The sequence below is a fragment of the Drosophila montana genome, unplaced genomic scaffold (genome assembly GCF_035044405.1).
Source record: "Drosophila montana isolate Dmon_TW-CO22-7 unplaced genomic scaffold, ASM3504440v1 contig_3217_1, whole genome shotgun sequence".
Lineage (NCBI taxonomy): Eukaryota > Metazoa > Arthropoda > Insecta > Diptera > Drosophilidae > Drosophila > Drosophila montana.
The window spans coordinates 2,380,493-2,397,996 of NW_026998097.1; the positions used below are offsets into that span (position 1 = coordinate 2,380,493).

The following is a 17,504-nucleotide window of genomic DNA, read 5'->3' on the forward strand; positions in this document are numbered from 1 at the left end:
AGTTGAGTGCAGTTGAGATTCGCATTAAATTTTAAAATCAGAGTGCTATCAAAATGAAATTTGTTACGTTTATATATATTTTATTTATAAGCCTAATACTGATCATAGCTGAAGCAGAGTTTAACGAAAATGAGGTAAAATAAGATTGTTTATCAATGTTTATGTGCGGTACAGAAAATAAATCGTACTTTTTTTATTAGTCTTGTGTGGCAACCAGAATAGCAGAGGAGGAATGTGGAAAGTACACCCATAAGGCAGTGAGACCATTATTAAAGTATATACATCAGATGAAGGAGGCAATTGAAAACCATAACAATAGAATTGAAGGCAAAGATAAAGAAATCAAGCAACTGCAGGAAAAGCTGAACCAACATAATCAATTTATCATCGAGGCACTTAAAGAGCTGACGAAGAACGTTTTATCAATAAAAGAGGAAATGGGTAAACTCAATTCCAATGCCTTGAAAATCCAGGACTACGAGGAGCAGCTGGGGAAACAAAAGCAGCTAATTGATCAAAAGGACCAACAAATATCCGAAATCAAAAACGAAGTCAACATTTGTAGCAAAAAACTTAAAAGTGAATGCACCGACTTTGCTGATGCTCCGGGTATTCATGTGATTAACCCGGATCAAGAAGATCCTTTCAATGTACAATGTGATAGTGCGACAGCAGGTCCTGGCTGGACGGTTATTCAACAGAGAATCAATGGCAAAGAGGACTTCTATAGGGATTGGGCCGCATACCGTGCCGGCTTTGGAAGCTTTGAAGGCGACTTTTTCTTAGGACTCGAGAGGATTCATCGCTTGACGAGCGCCCAGCCCCATGAGCCCCATGAGCTGTACATACATATGGAAGGATTCGATGGTATCATCAAATACTACAGATATGAAGAATTTGCTATCGCTGGCGAGGACGATCAATACAGACTGAACATCTCTGATAAGGCTGTGGGCAATGCAACAGGTGAAGAGTTATATTACCACAACAAACAGAAATTCAGCACATTCGATCGTGATAATGATAATTGGGATGATGAAAACTGCACGAATAAAAACAATTGTGGTGGTGGCTGGTGGTACAAAAGCTGTGGAGGAAGGTATGAATTGACGGAAAAAAATTTAAATTAAATTTAATTGTTTTCTTCTCTTTTTTTAGCAATTTAAATGGCAAATACTATAATTCTATTGTGGACAGAATGGATGCCATATATTGGGATGGTACCGTCTCGTTGGAAAAAGTTAAAATGCTTATACGACCCAAGATCTATTGAAAATTGGAAAAGTTTTATTTAAAAACATATACATTACTTTGAAATGTACGATATTTTGAACAAACTTCACTATTCACTTTTATATTAAATCAATGGAATCAGCGGGAATCAGCTATGCCCGATAGAAACTATATCAAAGGTCTCCTCGAGGCACGCCCCTTTTCAACTTATACTATCGTTTGTCGACGGCCATCCTCGACTAGATTACCCTCACTTGTATTCTAATTCGGATAAAATCCCCTTTACTATATATTTTTCTTGTGCCCTAATGATGTATGATGAAAGCCATTAGAGCAACTGCTTTAATGAAATCTTAATTTTAACCTGAATTACAAAAGGAAATCAATTTGGTAATTACATTTAAATGCGGTACTCACCTATCTAAGACCCCCAATTAAAAAGGATCTGCTCGGCGTCTGCTCGAGAGATTGTGGAGATGCTTTGAGAGTTAAACCAAGCAATTTCTGCGTAGCACATCTTTGCAGGGCCTGAAGTATGTGTGGGACAATGATTTGCCAGGTTGGGTGCAGCTATATTTCGCCAAGCTGTTTGATATCGTTGTATGTCTGGCCGTAAACCTGGCCGTGAATGTGTTCAACAAATGGCATTGGTATCAGTTCTCCCAACACACCGATACAGCATATACCCTTCCCAGCGATAGCCGTGTGAAGTATGACTGAACTTTCGACCGTGAGTATATTAAGATATATGATTTGTTTTAGAGGATCTTTGGAATACCAAAGACTTTTGGATTTCTATTTTACGGACTATAGATCATCGAAACCTCGCTACAAGAGATGATCGTCTCGTGTATTTTCGGACAGAAGAGCCTGCCCTGCAACGATATCTTCCGAGAGTTCTTCGTTGACGAGGGCCTATGCTGCGTGTTCAACTTTCTCCATCCGTATTATACATATATACAAGCATAGGTGAAGCTATTTATTAATAACCATATCCGTAAATATAAAAAAGAGACATCTTCGAATGTTTAAGTGCATCTTCTATACGGGACTACACGTCGTCCAAAGGTCTCACGGACATTGCCGTGGACTGGAACCCCAGCCAAAGGCTATCCAAAGCATCTGCCAGCGGGCTTCTATTCTCGTCGGGGCAATGGTCTTCAAATTGTGCTCAAATTGTGATTATATTGCTCATACACAAATGGACAAGGATTCAAGGTATGACTTATGCAAAATTTCATATTAATCCTTTTATAATAATAATAAATAAAATAATAATAATTATAATTAATGGCTTTGCCTTGTACAACTCGATTGATCAGCCGCGTCTTAAGGAATCCGGTCTGCCGATAATGCTCCGCCACGAGATTATCTAAAGGATCGTGCCGAATAGCTAAGAGGCTGTGCCAAGGAACTGTGAGGCCGAGTGCGATGCGATCTATTTCTTGAGGCTCTGCAACTGCATACCATATCATCTGACAATGATCTATTGTAATGCCGTGTGAGGCACCTTGACTGCCTGAACGTGGATGGCGGGAGTACGGCGTGCAAGGAGCACAGTCTGACCAGCTGCCACGATGTCACATATTTTCCGGATCCATTTGCTATACCCACAATGTCCTTTAAGAAGCAGCAGAGTGCTCGGTTTAAGAACGAGTACTTCAGAAATTTCTCAACGGATATCATTCTCAAGGGCCTGGTCATAGTCAATTTTTACCACGATGACAATTACTACTCAAAATTCACAGAATATATGTGTAAGTGCACCAACTAAAATAATTTCCATTTAGTATATCATTCTTTTCTTTTCCCAGCATAATGAGCCTAATGTTTGGTTTCAGTGTAGTTTCATTTCGGAACTATTCCATTTCATATTTCTGCGCTTTTCGAGTACATCCAGCATTGAGGCATGGCTCGTATATATTAGACACAAATCAACGAAGTACGCACTCTGAAAGATTCAAGATATGGCAAATCACGAAATGAATAATTCCCAACGAAAAGAACAATAAAGTCTCGAAAACAAATGCTGAGACAATTTATAACTAGTTATCAAGGAATCATATGTATGTTTTTATACCCCTGCTAAGGATATTATAGTTTTGTCTCGAAATGTCTAACGAAGGAGTCATCTCTGATCCCATAAAGTATGTATATGTATTCTTGATCAGTATCAACAGTCGAGTCGATATAGCAATGTCCGTCTCTTCGTCTGACAGTCTTTCTGTTGCTATGTGAACTAGTCTCTCAGTTTTAATCGGCCGGATCGGAAAACTATATCAAATAGCTGCCATAGGAACGATCGGTCGACAATAGGGTTCTTGTATGAACAAATTTTTTTTTAAAAAGATATATTGACCAAACTCGGCATTTATTAGTTTCACTATGCTCCTCATATATAATCAATATCCTATCAGCATCGGACTACTATGTTATTTAGCAATAATAGCAAGGATCGGTCGAAAAGTAGGTTACTGTATGGAAAAATATTCTGTTTTCCAAGATATTTTCGTTAAAATGGAAAACCGTAAGCCAAATGTCTCAGAGGGTATTAAATCTTCGGCCGAAGTTATACTTACTTTCTAGTTTGAATCACAAATTCAGTTTACAACCTGTCTTTACAAAAGTTGCTTAAGTTTAGTATATACAAACATGTCTGCATATATTTGGGCGCATTTGGCATGCTAAACTATTAGACTATCATATCCCAATCAAAAACAATAAGGCAGCTAACAAACCACAAGCATCTCCTAGACGATAATAACTGCTTGGAAATAAAAAAGAAGGCATATTCGTAAAATAATAGATACATCACTAATAGAGAGTAAAATTTGAAAAGGGGCGTGCCTCGAGGAGACCTTTGATATAGTTTCTATCGGGCATAGCTGATTCCCGCTGATTCCATTGATTTAATATAAAAGTGAATAGTGAAGTTTGTTCAAAATATCGTACATTTCAAAGTAATGTACATATATGTTTTTAAATAAAACTATTACAAATTTCAATAGCTCTTGGGTCGTATAAGCATTTTAACTGTTTTCAACGAGATGATGCCATCCCAAAATTTGTTATCCTTTTTGAACTCCATAGAATTATAGTATTTGCCATTTAAATTGCTATAAAAAACAAACAAAGCAATTAAATTTAATTTATTTCTTTTCCGACAATTCATACCATCCTGCACAGCTGTTGTACCACCAGCCACCAGCATATTTATCTTTACTTGCGCAGTTGCCACTATTCCAAGCATCATTATCACGATCGAATGTGCTGAATTTCTGATTGTTGTGGTAACTCAACTCATCACCTCTTGCATTGCCCACAGCCTTACCAGAGATGTTCAGTCTGTATTGATCGTCCTCGCCAGCGATGGCAAATTGTTCATATCTGTCGTATATTTTGCTGCCACCAAATCGTTCCATATGTACGCAGAGTTCATGGGGCTGGGCGCTCGTCAAGCGATGAATTTTGTCAAGCCCTAAGAAGAAGTCGCCTTTAAAGCTTCCAAAGCCGGCACGGTATGCGGCCCAATCCCTATAGAAGTCCTCTTTGCCATTGATTCTCTGTTGAATAACCGTCCAGTCAGGACCTGCTGTGGCACTATCACATTGTACACTGAACGGATCTTCTTGATCCGGGTTAATCTTATGAATACCCGCAGTACCTCCAAAGTGAGCGCAATCACTGGGAACAGGTTGTTCTTCGCAGCTTTTAAGTTTCTTGGTACAAATGTTGACTTCGTTTTTGATTTCGGATATTTTTTGGTCCTTTTGATCAATTAGCTTCCTTTGTTTCTCCAGCTGCTCCTCGTAGTCCTGGATTTTCAAGGCATTGGAATTGATGTTACCCATTTCCTCTTTTATTGATAAAACGTTCTTCGTCAGCTCTTTAATAGTCTGTTTGTAGAATTCATTCTGAGCTCTCAGTTCCTCGATGACCAGTTCATTACGTTGATTCAGCTTTTCCTGCACTTGCTTGATTTCTTTATCTTTTCCTTCAATTCTATTATTATTATTTTCAATTTCCTCCTGCATCTGATGTATATACTTTAATAATGGTCTCACTGCCTTATAGGTGTACTTTCCACATTCCTCCTCTGCTATTCTGGTTGCCACACAAGACTAATAAAAAAAGTACGATTCATTTTCTGTACTGCACACAAACATTGATAAACAATCTTATTTTACCTCATTTTCGTTAAACTCTGCTTCAGCTATGATCAGTGTTAGGCTTATAAATAGAATATATATAAACGTAACACATTTCATTTTGATAGCACTTAGAATTTTAAATTAAAATGCGAATCTCAACTGCACGCTCGTGAATAGACTGAAAGGCGGCAATCAGTTGGAAGCTCGGGTGCCCAATATTTCGGTAACTTTTAAGCGATTATCAGTAGGTCAGGAAGTCAATATAATTAAACAAAAGGCAGAGATCAGGCTATAAGTGGCAATCATTGAACTGTTGATAGATTGCAAATAAAAGAGTTTATTTGCTGTGGCTACTTCTCGTTATTAGCTCATTTATTGTGACTCATGCGTGTGGAATTTCCCGAAACCCCGTCTTAACGTGCACCTTCATCACATAAGGTGACTACAGTGAAAATTTTAGCTATCTAGCTCTTACGGTTTGGGCTGTGCGTTAATCACCAATCAGTCAATCAGTCAATCAGTCAGGATATACAGTTTTATTCAGTGTAAAGACGTTCGACATGAAAATTTTGGTTTGTCTCTCTGTTGCAGGCTGTACATATGTTGGAACCGGCCGGATCGAATCAGTATATCATATAGGTGCAATAGGAACCGTCGCTTGAAAAGTGGGATCTTGTAAGCAAAACTTGTTTGTTAATCAACATATCTTGACCAAACTGGACATTTATAAGTTTCACTATGCTTCCTACATATCCTATCCACATCGGACCTCAATATTATATAGTTGCCATAGGAACTATCGGTGGAACAACTGTCTTGTGTTTCAAGAAATCTCGATCAAACTCGGCAACTATTATTTTCTCTATATCCCTTATATATGACCAAAATATTATCATTATCGGACTATCATATAGTTTCGCAGGAAATATCTTTCGAGAGGTAGATTTTTATCAAAATCAGAACTCGCATTAGTAAAAGGCCCTTTTTCTGAAAGAACACACATACACATTAAATTGATCGATATCACTTTTCGATTTCGATTACTTATCGATTCCGATACACATGAGAAGTATAGATTGGCACTTAGCTTCATTTAATTTGATCTAATTTACACATTGCATTTGGATTTATATGGCTTCTATTGCTGCTCAGCATGTGGCTTTAGGACACGTCTCCAGATCCAGTCGAGAGCTGGCCACCGGCTTGGCTGGCGGCTGGGGGCTGGTTGATCCGATGCCTGTGCGAGGCCAGCTGGGCGCGGGAGAGCACGCTGCAGTCACAGGTGGTGCAATGGTAATGGGTGTGCCGCAGCGCATAGGTGCAGGCGGTCGACTCGCAGGACTCGTTGCTGGCGAACTTGCGGAAGCCAGCCGAACGGACGTACTCCAGCCGCAGGTGCAGGCGACGATGGGCCACCACCTTGTTGGAGTCGGTGCACACGTAATCGCATTTACGGCAATGGAAATGCGACGATTTCTTTGGAGCCAGGCTCTCCTCTAAAAAGGGGGGGTGGAGAGGAGACAAGGAACATATTAGGAATATGTTTAAGTCCGGCAACAAAAGCTGCGCACCTACCTGCCGCACTTGCTGACGTCGGCGTGCTTGTGGACGTGGCATAACAACAGTCGGGCACACCGCAGCGCATATTGGCGCGATATTGGCGAAAGTCATCGCCCATGAGGGTGTCCATGCGCTCATGGCGCGCCGTGTGCTGCACGAAGCGCGTCTTGTCGCAGAAACTGTAGTGGCAATCCCGCCGATTGCAGTGGAAATGGGACTGATGATTCCGATAGCCGCAGCGCTCGAAGCCGCAGTCCTCGTTGAACCGGAACTTGAGGTAGCCCGTGGGTATGTCCTGTTCCCGCGCCCGCTTCCCACCCGTCTGCCGAGCAGCCGTCGGAGTTGGATTGGGCGCGGGTGCGGTCGCAATCTCCTCCACTGTGCTTGTGCCTGCCGCTCCGGATGTTGCTGCCGCGGCGGCGGCTGCTGCAGCAGCGACGGCGCCAGCTGCCGCCGCATTGATCAGCAGCATCTTCTGCTGTGCGGCATTCTCCAGCAGCAGACGCATGTCCAGCCCGGCTGGCTGGCTGGCCGCGGCCAGAAAACTGGGCAGCAGCACCTGGCGCTGGTATAAATCCAGCAGCTGCTTAAACTGCATCTGCAGCTTCAGACCCGACTCCGGCTCGGCCGCCGCCGAAGACGTCGTCGTTTGGGTGGCGCGCATGCTCAGATCTTCCGGCTGCTCCGTGGTGCAGTCTGTGCTGCCGGGCGAGCAGTACCTGGAGGGCGTGGCATCTGTCGGCTCCGCTGTTTGGGCTGAGCTTGCGTTCTCCGGATAGAAGGTGCCCGCTGCGCGCACAACTTAAACCAACGATTCCACGATAATCATATAATTCAGCATATATATATCTATATGGGGTTACGTACCGGAAACTCGCTCCAGGCGCTTGCTGGATGCAGGTGTCTGTGTGCAAGGTGCATTGAACGTTAACTGAAATCAAAGAACTCTAGAATCAACAAAGAAATCAAGAAAGAATGGCCAACTTCGGCACGCCGCACATTAAATACCCTTGCAGACATATGAATTCCAAATGTAAGATGTTAGTTAGATTTGATAAAGCTTTGCAGAGATGTTAGAATAATAGTTAGGATATTTAAAAAAACAAAAAGTTCTTCATATAAGAAACTTATTTTTGCCCGATCATTCCTATGACAACTCCATGATATAGTTGTCCGATATTGATAAGATCTTGCATATACATATATGAGGAGCATATATTGAAAAACAAATTAGTTTTCTATAGATAATCTCATTTTTCGACCGATCGTTCCTATGGCAGCTATATGTCATAGTAACACGATATGGATACGATTTTGTTGATATATAAGGAGCAAATTTTAACTGATATATCTTTGCTTAAGATATCTTGAAAAACAAAAAAGTTGTCCATAGAAAAACTGATTCTGGAACGATTGTTCCCATAGAAGCCAAATGATATAGTTGTCCGATTTCGCAGATTCTAACATTTCATTGACATTGGACAAAGCCATCCTAACCTAGCTGAAAGCCCAACATTTAAACAAAATCTTATGGAATTACTAGATCATCATTGGATCGGTCGGTCAATAATCTACAAAACACCTTTTGGTGTGCTTAGTAGGCACATGTGCTATTCCCTCAGCTGTTTCCGTATGCTATTTATTCGCGTGATCCTCACCTGAACTGGGGATTGACTCTCGGGCAGATCCCTCGTTAAGGTGTTTGTCGTCTTTTCAATGACCGGACTCGCGATGCGCACACTCGCTAGACTCCGGTGAGGGTCCACGGTCCAAGCGCGAGCTCTCTTCCTGCTGCTGCGACTAGGTGTGAGATCTGTGGCACTCGGTTCACCAGCGCCGGCACCGGCTCGCTGGGATGCGAGGCGCTCCTCGGCGACATCGGTAGAGGATGCTGCCAAGCCGCAGACCGTGGACTGATCATTTTTCTCCAGCTTGAAACTGGTGAAAATGGCTTGGGGCGAGTGCTGAGCCTGCCAGGAGATGGAACAAAATAATCGTTATTATAACAAAAATAATTTCACCAACGCGAATGCTTAAGAGCCAAGTTAAAAAGTTTGTTGGCCAGCTCCATAAAATAATGAGATCATGCCAAACATTTTTTGTTATAGAGTTTATTTTGCTGGAAAAAGACACCCTCCCCCTCCCCCCTCCCCCACCACTCTGAAGCAAATCTTTTATAGAATTTCTTTGGGTACTTGACGTGTTCTTCTTCTTGTTGTTGTTGTTGTTAGTTTCGGATTTATGACAAACAGTCGCAACCCGTTTATTATTTCCGAAATTACTGTTAATGTTTATTGTTGGCCCAAAATGTCACTATTTAAATTTTGTTCACGCATCAAAATCAATAATAATAATAAAAAATAATAAAAAAAAAATGCATAAGTAAAATAAAAACCAAATACAACAAAAAGAGAAACCACAAAAATATTCGAAAACCCGATTTTGTAAGGCCGACGTCTGAATACTCTAACCAGATTTGGTCAAACGATGCCGACTAAAGTGCAAAATTTTCAAAGAATATAAAAAAGTGATAGCTCGAAAAAGTTTTTGAGAAATTTCAAAATTATCCCTTTATATCCCCAAATTAGAGCACGCAAATATATTCGGGAATTCTTTAACTTCTAGAGCATGTAGAGTATACATAAATTGCGGGCATCTATAATTAATAATTACTCCAAAAGATTGAAAAAGACAATGAAACGTGTTTGGCTTTGCCTGATAAGTTGTCACACACGCACACACACCCGCATATAGACTCATTCATATAAGTACACACACCTTATATGATTAAATACAATATATAGAAGTTATTGTAGTTGTTGTTTCGTTCCGTTTAATCGTCATATTCGATTGTCGATGGCGGTCACAGAGGGTCGCCATGAAAGTAATCCAATAATTTAATATTTAATGCATTTTAATATTGAGTAGCTTTACTTGTCTGCCTGTCTCCATTTTCTTTCCATTATTGTCTCCACAAGCCTAACTTGAATTCATGAAAATCGCATAGAAAGGCAATACTTAGCGGAGGCGTGTAAGAGAGAGAGCTTGATATTTACCGTAAAGTTATGCGTTTGGCGACGACGAGAACAAAAAGCCTATCTCTCAATCTTAACTTAAGTTTCTGGATTACTTGACTGGATTCGAACCATTTTCACGTAGCCTCCAAATGTAGGTCTATAGTTGCGCAGCTCTCATTCGAATCTGACTTATTTCCCAAAAACAAAATAAAAATAACAAATAAAACAAAAAAGAGAATACCGCAAAAGGCAATGGACAAAATATTTATTCAAATTATTCGATTCACACAGACAAAACTCACACACACACACACACGTTTCACAAAGCCAAGTACAATTGTGTGTACTTGGCCAACACCTGCCCCCCGTCCGCACGCTGCCCCCGCCCGCCGGGCGAAGTCTCTGGCCAAGAGGCTGACGCGTGGGCTGTGTAATCGTAGGCACACACACACTTGCACGCACGCACACACACACACACGTACGCACTTGCGTGTGCATGTGCCGACAAACTGGGCTCAAAAATGTAGAAATTATGAAAATGACAGTTAAAAGCACAAAACGTTCGACGCGCTAGGGATGGGCGGTGCAGGTCGAGAAGGAAAGGGGGGGGGGGGGGGGGGAGAGGCAGACAGACGGGCAAGTGAAATAAATGCGGAAACACTCGTTGTCAATATTAATATGACGAATATGGCAAAAACCAAATCCGAAAACTCAATTCAACACACGGCACATTAAATGCCACATTAGGCCCCATCGACGGGGGCCTCTGGAAATCCATCGCGACGCGACGCGACGCGACGCAGCACGCAAATAGGCGCAAATTCCTAATTACAGTGAGTGTGCCAGTGTGTGTGTGTGTGTGTGTGTGTGTGTGTGTGTGTGTGTGTGTGTGTGTGTGTGCATGTGCAAGCGTGTATGTTTGTGTGCGCTGATATGCATTGGCATTAGCTGGCGCGCGTCGTGGGCTAGACAAACCGAAAAGGAACAACCAGCAGCAGGCGACGAAATCTTATCGAACGATCGAAACAAATTCAAAGAATATTTTAATATTCAAATATTAAGCCTATGATTTAAAATTTTAAGAATACGATAACACGATAATATAAGCTAAATGAGTTCCCATCGAATTAAGAATTGACTGAGAACAAAAAATGCTTTTCGACATTTCCTACAAAAAAAGCTCATCAGCAAGAGCCTCAAGAGTATTTCGATCGTGCCTTTAACCGTTTGGTATTGTCTCTTCGAATTGTTACGGTATCTTCGATTGAAGTTCGAAATTGCAATGTAGAAGGGACGGGCGGCGATGCCGAAAATGACAAATCAGTTGGAAATCGTTTCCTGTTAGCTAACGACGTCGGAGGATAAGCGCTTTTTTTGCTTCGCCGCGTTTTTGCCGCCAAAAAGAATGCTTTTTACATATGTACATGCATACTTGTGAAAGTAGTGTAGTATAATGTACATATGTATGTATATAGTGTAGTGTATGTGTGTGGTGTAAGTTTTATATTTCCAAAAAGTTAATAAAAGTGCTTAATTTAGTCAACCTGCCTTTATCGCATAGTTTGTATATTCCATTATTTGTTGTGTGTTCATTTAGTTTTGTGTTTGGCAAAAAGAAGCCACGAATGAAAATTTAAATTCCTTTGCTATTGCCTTAATTCCTCTTTTGATATTGCCTTGCATTGTCGATCGCCATCTTAATAGACAATTTATACATACATACATACATACATATGCACATGCATAACGTAAAGGTACGCCAAGAAGGAGAGAGAGAGAGAGATTGTGGTGAATTCAAGCCAAATTTCAGTGCCTTATTTTTAGTTTTTTTTTTGTGTTTTTTTGTGCAAATCTTAACGGTTAACGGATTCATTCCAGTGAATATACGCATGAATGGAAGCGCTTTGGAAGATGGAGTAAATGAAGGTAAGTTGAATATTTCTCTTAAATTTGCGCATATGTAGATTTTGACTATATTTCTCTTTATAATATATATAATATAATTGAAGCTTATAAAATGCAAAGAGCGAAAAGGGAATTGTCTTCAGAAGCGAATATTATTAAGAGAGCCAAGTATTTTAATAAGGCTTAAATGCTCTTGACAATGTTGAAAATAAAGAAAAAAAAACCGATATACATTTTATTAGACGCAAATGATGTAAATCAAGTTTTGAGTAAATTATGCGTCAAGTAAATAGATAATAATAAATAAATAAAATAAAATATGCAAACAAAAACCTTTATTGTATAATTATGTCAGATTATGCAAAAATTATTTTAATATTTAAATTAAAATCATTTTCAGTCATAAAAAATGTAACTATTTAAAACTATTTGTCTAAGATGTATTATATAGAAAATACTTTCGACAGACCCATTCTTTAGGGTACAATCCCAAAATCAAAGCATATAAAAATCATTTCAAACATTTTTTTTCCTATATTGAAGACGTACGTGGATCTGAAATTATGAACAGTTATGAGATTTGAACAAAATACTCAAAAAGAATCTTTTAATCGTATTAGAAATATTCGAAGTACAACAAAAACTCTGCTCAAATCAAATTTATAATTTTTTTCGACTAACTTCCGGATGAGCTTAATAATATAATATGCTCATTATTATAAACTTTAACATCTTTTTAGTCCCATATTTCTTAGACTAATTATCAAAAGATTTGCACTTGACAAGAATATATGCAACTTTTTTATAAGCTCATTTAATGCTGGATTCAAGAACTTCTTAAAGCTTACAATTAGCTTCTATCGTTTAATTCATAATGATTAAGATTTGTTTCAACAATCAATGTTGATTCTTAACTCAAGTTTCAAGCTGCTTAATTCAAGATTTTACACACATACAACTCACGCATTGGCTGCTGCAGCTTTTTGCCTTACCGCGCCAGCAAACTTTCAAAAGCTCACTAATACAATCACCACAGACACACACACACATGCACACATGCTCAGGCTGTGAAATGGCAAAGCAAAGTATCTGACTGTATCTTATAAAAATAAACATTTTAAACGTAACCTATAAACTGCAATTACAGTAAGTATATACGCCATATAAATAAACTCAAATTTGAGCCTGCTTTTACTAGTTTTTATCGAAGAGTCGTTCAGATATTGTATTAGTTTTATGTAACTTTAGTTAAGGTTTCTTACTTACGCTTTTATAGACTTCCACGAAGCGATTCTTTGGCGGTCTGCCGCGTTTGCGATTGAAGAATCCATCGATTGAGGTGATTTGCGTGGCCTGAGCCGGGGGCTCCTCGCTGCTGGCGCTGGCCTCCAAATCAGCTGCCGGTTCTGAGTTGTGCTCCATGCCCCGCCGCGAAAAGGTACACCCGCTGGCTGTGTAGGGTTAAGGGCACGTGCTGAATGCGACACGAAATAGAAGTGGGGGCAATCCGGGTTAAAACTGCGAAATTTCAATTGCAAATTGATACGTTGGGAATGCAATTGCCAATTGGCGTTTAGTGTTAAACACTTTTAGCCAAAACAATATACAAAAAACCCACGAAAAATGACTCATAACTAGCGAAGAGTGAGCTGGAGGGTCGAGGGGCGGCAATAGCTGGGGACAACGGCGCCAGTCAGCAAAAAGACACAAAAAAAAAGTGGAAAAGCAGAAGGTTAACCGATCCGCTTCTGGTTAAAGCCGTGGCCAAGACTTGGCCAATACTTGGCGGTTCATATTGCATACAATCCAATAACTCAATCCTCGACTCGGTTGAAAGACCTGTCCAGAGTCCAAAGACTCCTGCGTTTCTATCGCTGCACTGCATCTGCATCTGCCTGTGGACCAGGCCCTGGCCCTGGCCTGGCCCTGGCCCTGGCCCAAGGGGCCACCAGTTCTGGCCTGGCTGATTCCACGAATTGTTTGCATATGAATCATATTAAGGCTTAAGATAAGCACAAATCTTCCTGTGTAAATTAGTTTTTGCCTGGAACTAACTAAAGGACTTTTCAGCTGCTTCAAGTATTCGTTCTAGTTGAGGCTTTACTCAGCTGCATTTGAAATATGAAGTATTAAATAATGAAAAGTAAAGTAGATTTTCCACATTGACACGTATTGCCATACTCCTGAGTAGTTCGTTTAAATTCGTATACAAATTATAGGAAATTAGCAAATAAGTTTTTCTATCCAAGATTATTATTATTACATACATTTGTACACTATCTTTTAAGTCTTTTTAGCTCTTATTATAAATCTGTCAAAATCATGCGCCTGCTAAGCACGAAGTTTAGGGATCAAACCCCCGAGTTGACCTCAGGTATCTGTCTATGCACCTGAAGTTGGCGCGAATAATTCAAACAATTTCATTAGCAACTGCATTCTCCACATTATACATTTAGGCCGGGCAACGCCGGGCAATTTGCACTACTTTTAACCAAAATAACCTAACAGCAATGCAATTGCAACATATCGAGTATGAAGTTAAAATAGAACTTTGATTGTAATCTTCGGGTTTCGTTTATAATTAGTACAGGAAAAAAAGAGGTGCATTGTTTATGAGAGGAAAGAAGAAGCTTATCTCGTGGGCGACAATGTCAATTACTCAGTTATTAAGTTGACTAATTGGAGCTGAGTCCTGCTCTGGCCTGGCATCGACTAACCGCGCCCAGTTCCTGCAGATAGACGATCTCTGCTAGCGAGTACTTTAACTCATTTATTGGTATCCATATGAATTACACACACACACACACACACACACACTCGCAGGCACAGTCATTAGTCGTGGCTCAAAGAAAATGCCGCAACATGTGAATGCAGGAGACTTAACAAAAGACTAGATTTCTGAGATTACGTTGACATTTCGGCAGGGCAAGGGCAGCTTATCTGTTATACATATCACAGATGCACACACACACACACACACGTGCACAGTATGCATAGAACCTACCTAACATAGAACTAGCATTATTTTGATATAAAGTTCTGCTTTTTGCAATTGTTAGTGCTGGAAAATGCAATAGGACAAAACACAAAACACAACACACGCGCGCGCGTCGTAACAGTTAAAGTTAACACAGAAGCGGCGCAGCGAAAACGCGTCCGCAAGCGCCAAGCAACGTTCGACGAGTGACGACGAAGGCTGCGCAAGAGCAGAAACGTGAAGCCGAGCTGCGCGACGAACTTTGAGCGTCGATTGCTGTCAGCGGATTGGCGCAACGAAAGCTCGGAGAGCAGTGAGTGTGAGAGCCTAGCTGCTATTGGTCGCAGTGCAGCTGGTGTGTGTCTTGGCTAACAGCGAGACACAAGGCACGATTTCAACTTTGATAAATACATTTAGGCACGCGCTAGCCGAGACACAAACCACACATCTAAGCATTAAGCACCGCTCCTAACTTTGCGAAACACGTTAGCCGAGACACAAAGCACGCATGCAGAGCGCGTGTTTCAAGATTCAATTGAAAAATTCGAAAATGCGCGTTTCACATTTAAAAAATTTATTTATTTTTTTGTAGTTTTTTTTTATTATTTTTACTCAACTTTTACACAGAGAAAAATGAAATTGCAGTTTTTTTGCATTTGTTTGTTTCTTACATACATATACATATATGTATATATGTATACATATATATTTCATATTTTGATTAATTAAAATTTGTTAAATTGCTAGAATTTGTTAAGCGCTACTAAAGTTTAAATTTGTTGTTGTTGTTTTTACATACATACTTGTATATATATATATAAATAATATTGTTTTGCATTCGCATTTGCTTTGTATTCAACTTTTTGTCTCGTTTTCTTTTTCTTTTTTTTTATTATTTAGATATAATATATGGAAATTGTTAAACATTACTTAGTCACAAATATATATATATATATATATTTATGTGTAGCTACTTGATTTACAACATTGAGTTCATATATTCCCAAATACTTCCAGACATTTTGATCAACTTGTTAACTAAGTTGAGATTTTGTTGGTTTAGTTAGTTGTTGGTCGTTCGGCTCGAACTGATCTTAACTAATAACAAAATGACAATACACTGAGAAAAACGTCGTGAATGGCATCTTAACTTTCTTTTCTTTTCATTTTGCAATAATTCGGTGATTGTGTCGAGTCTTAATGCAACAAAAAAAGATTTTATATAGGTAAGATTCCCAAAAAAAGAGAAAACAAACAAATTTCGATTCTAGTTAATAAACGATGAATTTCCGTATTAAATCACATGGTGGGATAATCGCTTAAATACATATTTCATTGAATTATCAAAAACTTCAAATGTGTGTGTGGATGGAGAAGGGGGGCGAAGGTGGGGCAAGGCAGGGTAATGTAAGGTAGGGCTCTTTTTGGAACGAGAAGGCGGCAGGGTAAGGTAGGGCTCTTTTTGTGCTCGATTTTCTTACTCAATTTTCATTTCTTTCCTTCTTTTTTTTTTTTTAATTATTTGACGTGCTCTGCTCTAAATATCTGATAGTACATACATTATGTGTTTTTTTTTTTTTGTTTACATTAAGAAGAATTCACTAGTAATATTTTTGTTTGTTTTGTTTTTTTTTTTTTAAATATATATTTATTTTGTTTCGCTTTAACGTTCGTTTACTTGAGGCGTTTTCTAATTGATTGATTATTGTTGATTAATTTTTGTTAATTCGAGTTTGTTTTTTTTTTTTGTTGCTCATTTTGAATGCATTAATTGGTTCCCGTTAAACACACACACATACATGCATACATGCACTACGTATTATCATCATATATAGAGTAAAAGTTCTACAATTTAAACACACACATACACATATTCGTTGCACATACATATATACACATATGCATATATATATATATACTCATAAATAACTAGTTATGCATAGTTTTATTTAACCGTATATCATTATTGTTTACAAATACTTTGAGGAGCACTGGACGTGTCTAAGATTCATGTTCTTTATACATTTCACACCCATCCATTGGAGAACAAGAAACCAAAAGTTTTTATTCAAATAAAAAGCGCTTTTGTTATAAACAAAAAGATGCTTAAATATTTAAAGCGTTGCGTTCTACGTTATTTTTTAGTTTTTTTTTTTTCGTTCTTTAAGCACAAATAAAACAAATTGTTTAATTGGCAAATTATATTTTAAGTTCTACAAATTAAAAGCTTTACATTTCATTTATGTAATACTTTATTTAAAAAAAAAAAAAACAAAAGTAACCCAAAATTGTCAACTGTTTTTTTTTCGTTTTGTTTTTGTTTTGTTTTACTATTTGTATTTGTTTTTGTTTTTGTTTTTGTTTTTGTTTCTGTTGATTATTAAATAGATCACATTCATGGTTCTATTTTTTTCACTTGCTTGCATAGTTTTTATGTTCACATTGTTTATAACTTTTTACCTTTTAATACATTAAATACGCTTAGTTCTTTTTGTTGTTGTTTTTTTGTTTTAAACTGTATTTACATTTGTTTGTGTTTTTTTGATGAAAATGCAAATTTGTTTTTTTTACTGGTTTTCTATTATAATATGAGTTTTTTTTTTTTTGTTTGCTAAAAATATTCTTGCAGAAAGTTGAAATATTCTTAAAAACAAAAATATT

The 17,504-nt window shown here is 38.7% G+C and overlaps 3 protein-coding genes across 5 annotated transcripts; 1 reads left to right on the forward strand and 2 right to left on the reverse strand.

Annotated features, from left to right (window-relative positions):
* LOC135433355 (angiopoietin-related protein 7-like) lies at positions 1-2,402 on the forward strand. The gene is made up of 4 exons (XM_064689373.1): positions 1-134; positions 201-1,099; positions 1,746-1,963; positions 2,047-2,402. The coding sequence occupies exons 1-3, from the start codon at positions 54-56 to the stop codon at positions 1,951-1,953; spliced, it is 1,188 nt and encodes a 395-aa protein (XP_064545443.1). The 5' UTR covers positions 1-53; the 3' UTR covers positions 1,954-1,963; positions 2,047-2,402.
* Positions 2,403-4,234: 1,832 nt separating this feature from the next.
* On the reverse strand, positions 4,235-4,655 carry LOC135433356 (angiopoietin-related protein 2-like). The gene is made up of 2 exons (XM_064689374.1): positions 4,408-4,655; positions 4,235-4,349 (listed from the first exon to the last, which is right to left on the reverse strand). The coding sequence occupies exons 1-2, from the start codon at positions 4,653-4,655 to the stop codon at positions 4,235-4,237; spliced, it is 363 nt and encodes a 120-aa protein (XP_064545444.1).
* Positions 4,656-6,454: 1,799 nt separating this feature from the next.
* On the reverse strand, positions 6,455-15,035 carry LOC135433144 (uncharacterized). Of its 3 annotated transcripts, none has more exons than XM_064689107.1 (6): positions 14,871-15,035; positions 13,133-13,340; positions 8,603-8,914; positions 7,812-7,875; positions 6,960-7,745; positions 6,455-6,880 (listed from the first exon to the last, which is right to left on the reverse strand). In XM_064689107.1, exons 2-6 carry the CDS (start codon positions 13,286-13,288, stop codon positions 6,546-6,548), a joined length of 1,653 nt encoding a protein of 550 aa, XP_064545177.1. In that variant the 5' UTR covers positions 13,289-13,340; positions 14,871-15,035; the 3' UTR covers positions 6,455-6,545. The 3 variants fall into 3 exon arrangements, with proteins under 3 accessions (XP_064545177.1, XP_064545178.1, XP_064545179.1); XM_064689108.1 differs by having other exon boundaries at positions 13,133-13,384; XM_064689109.1 differs by having other exon boundaries at positions 6,697-6,880; positions 6,956-7,745.
* Between the last annotated feature and the right edge of the window lie 2,469 nt (positions 15,036-17,504).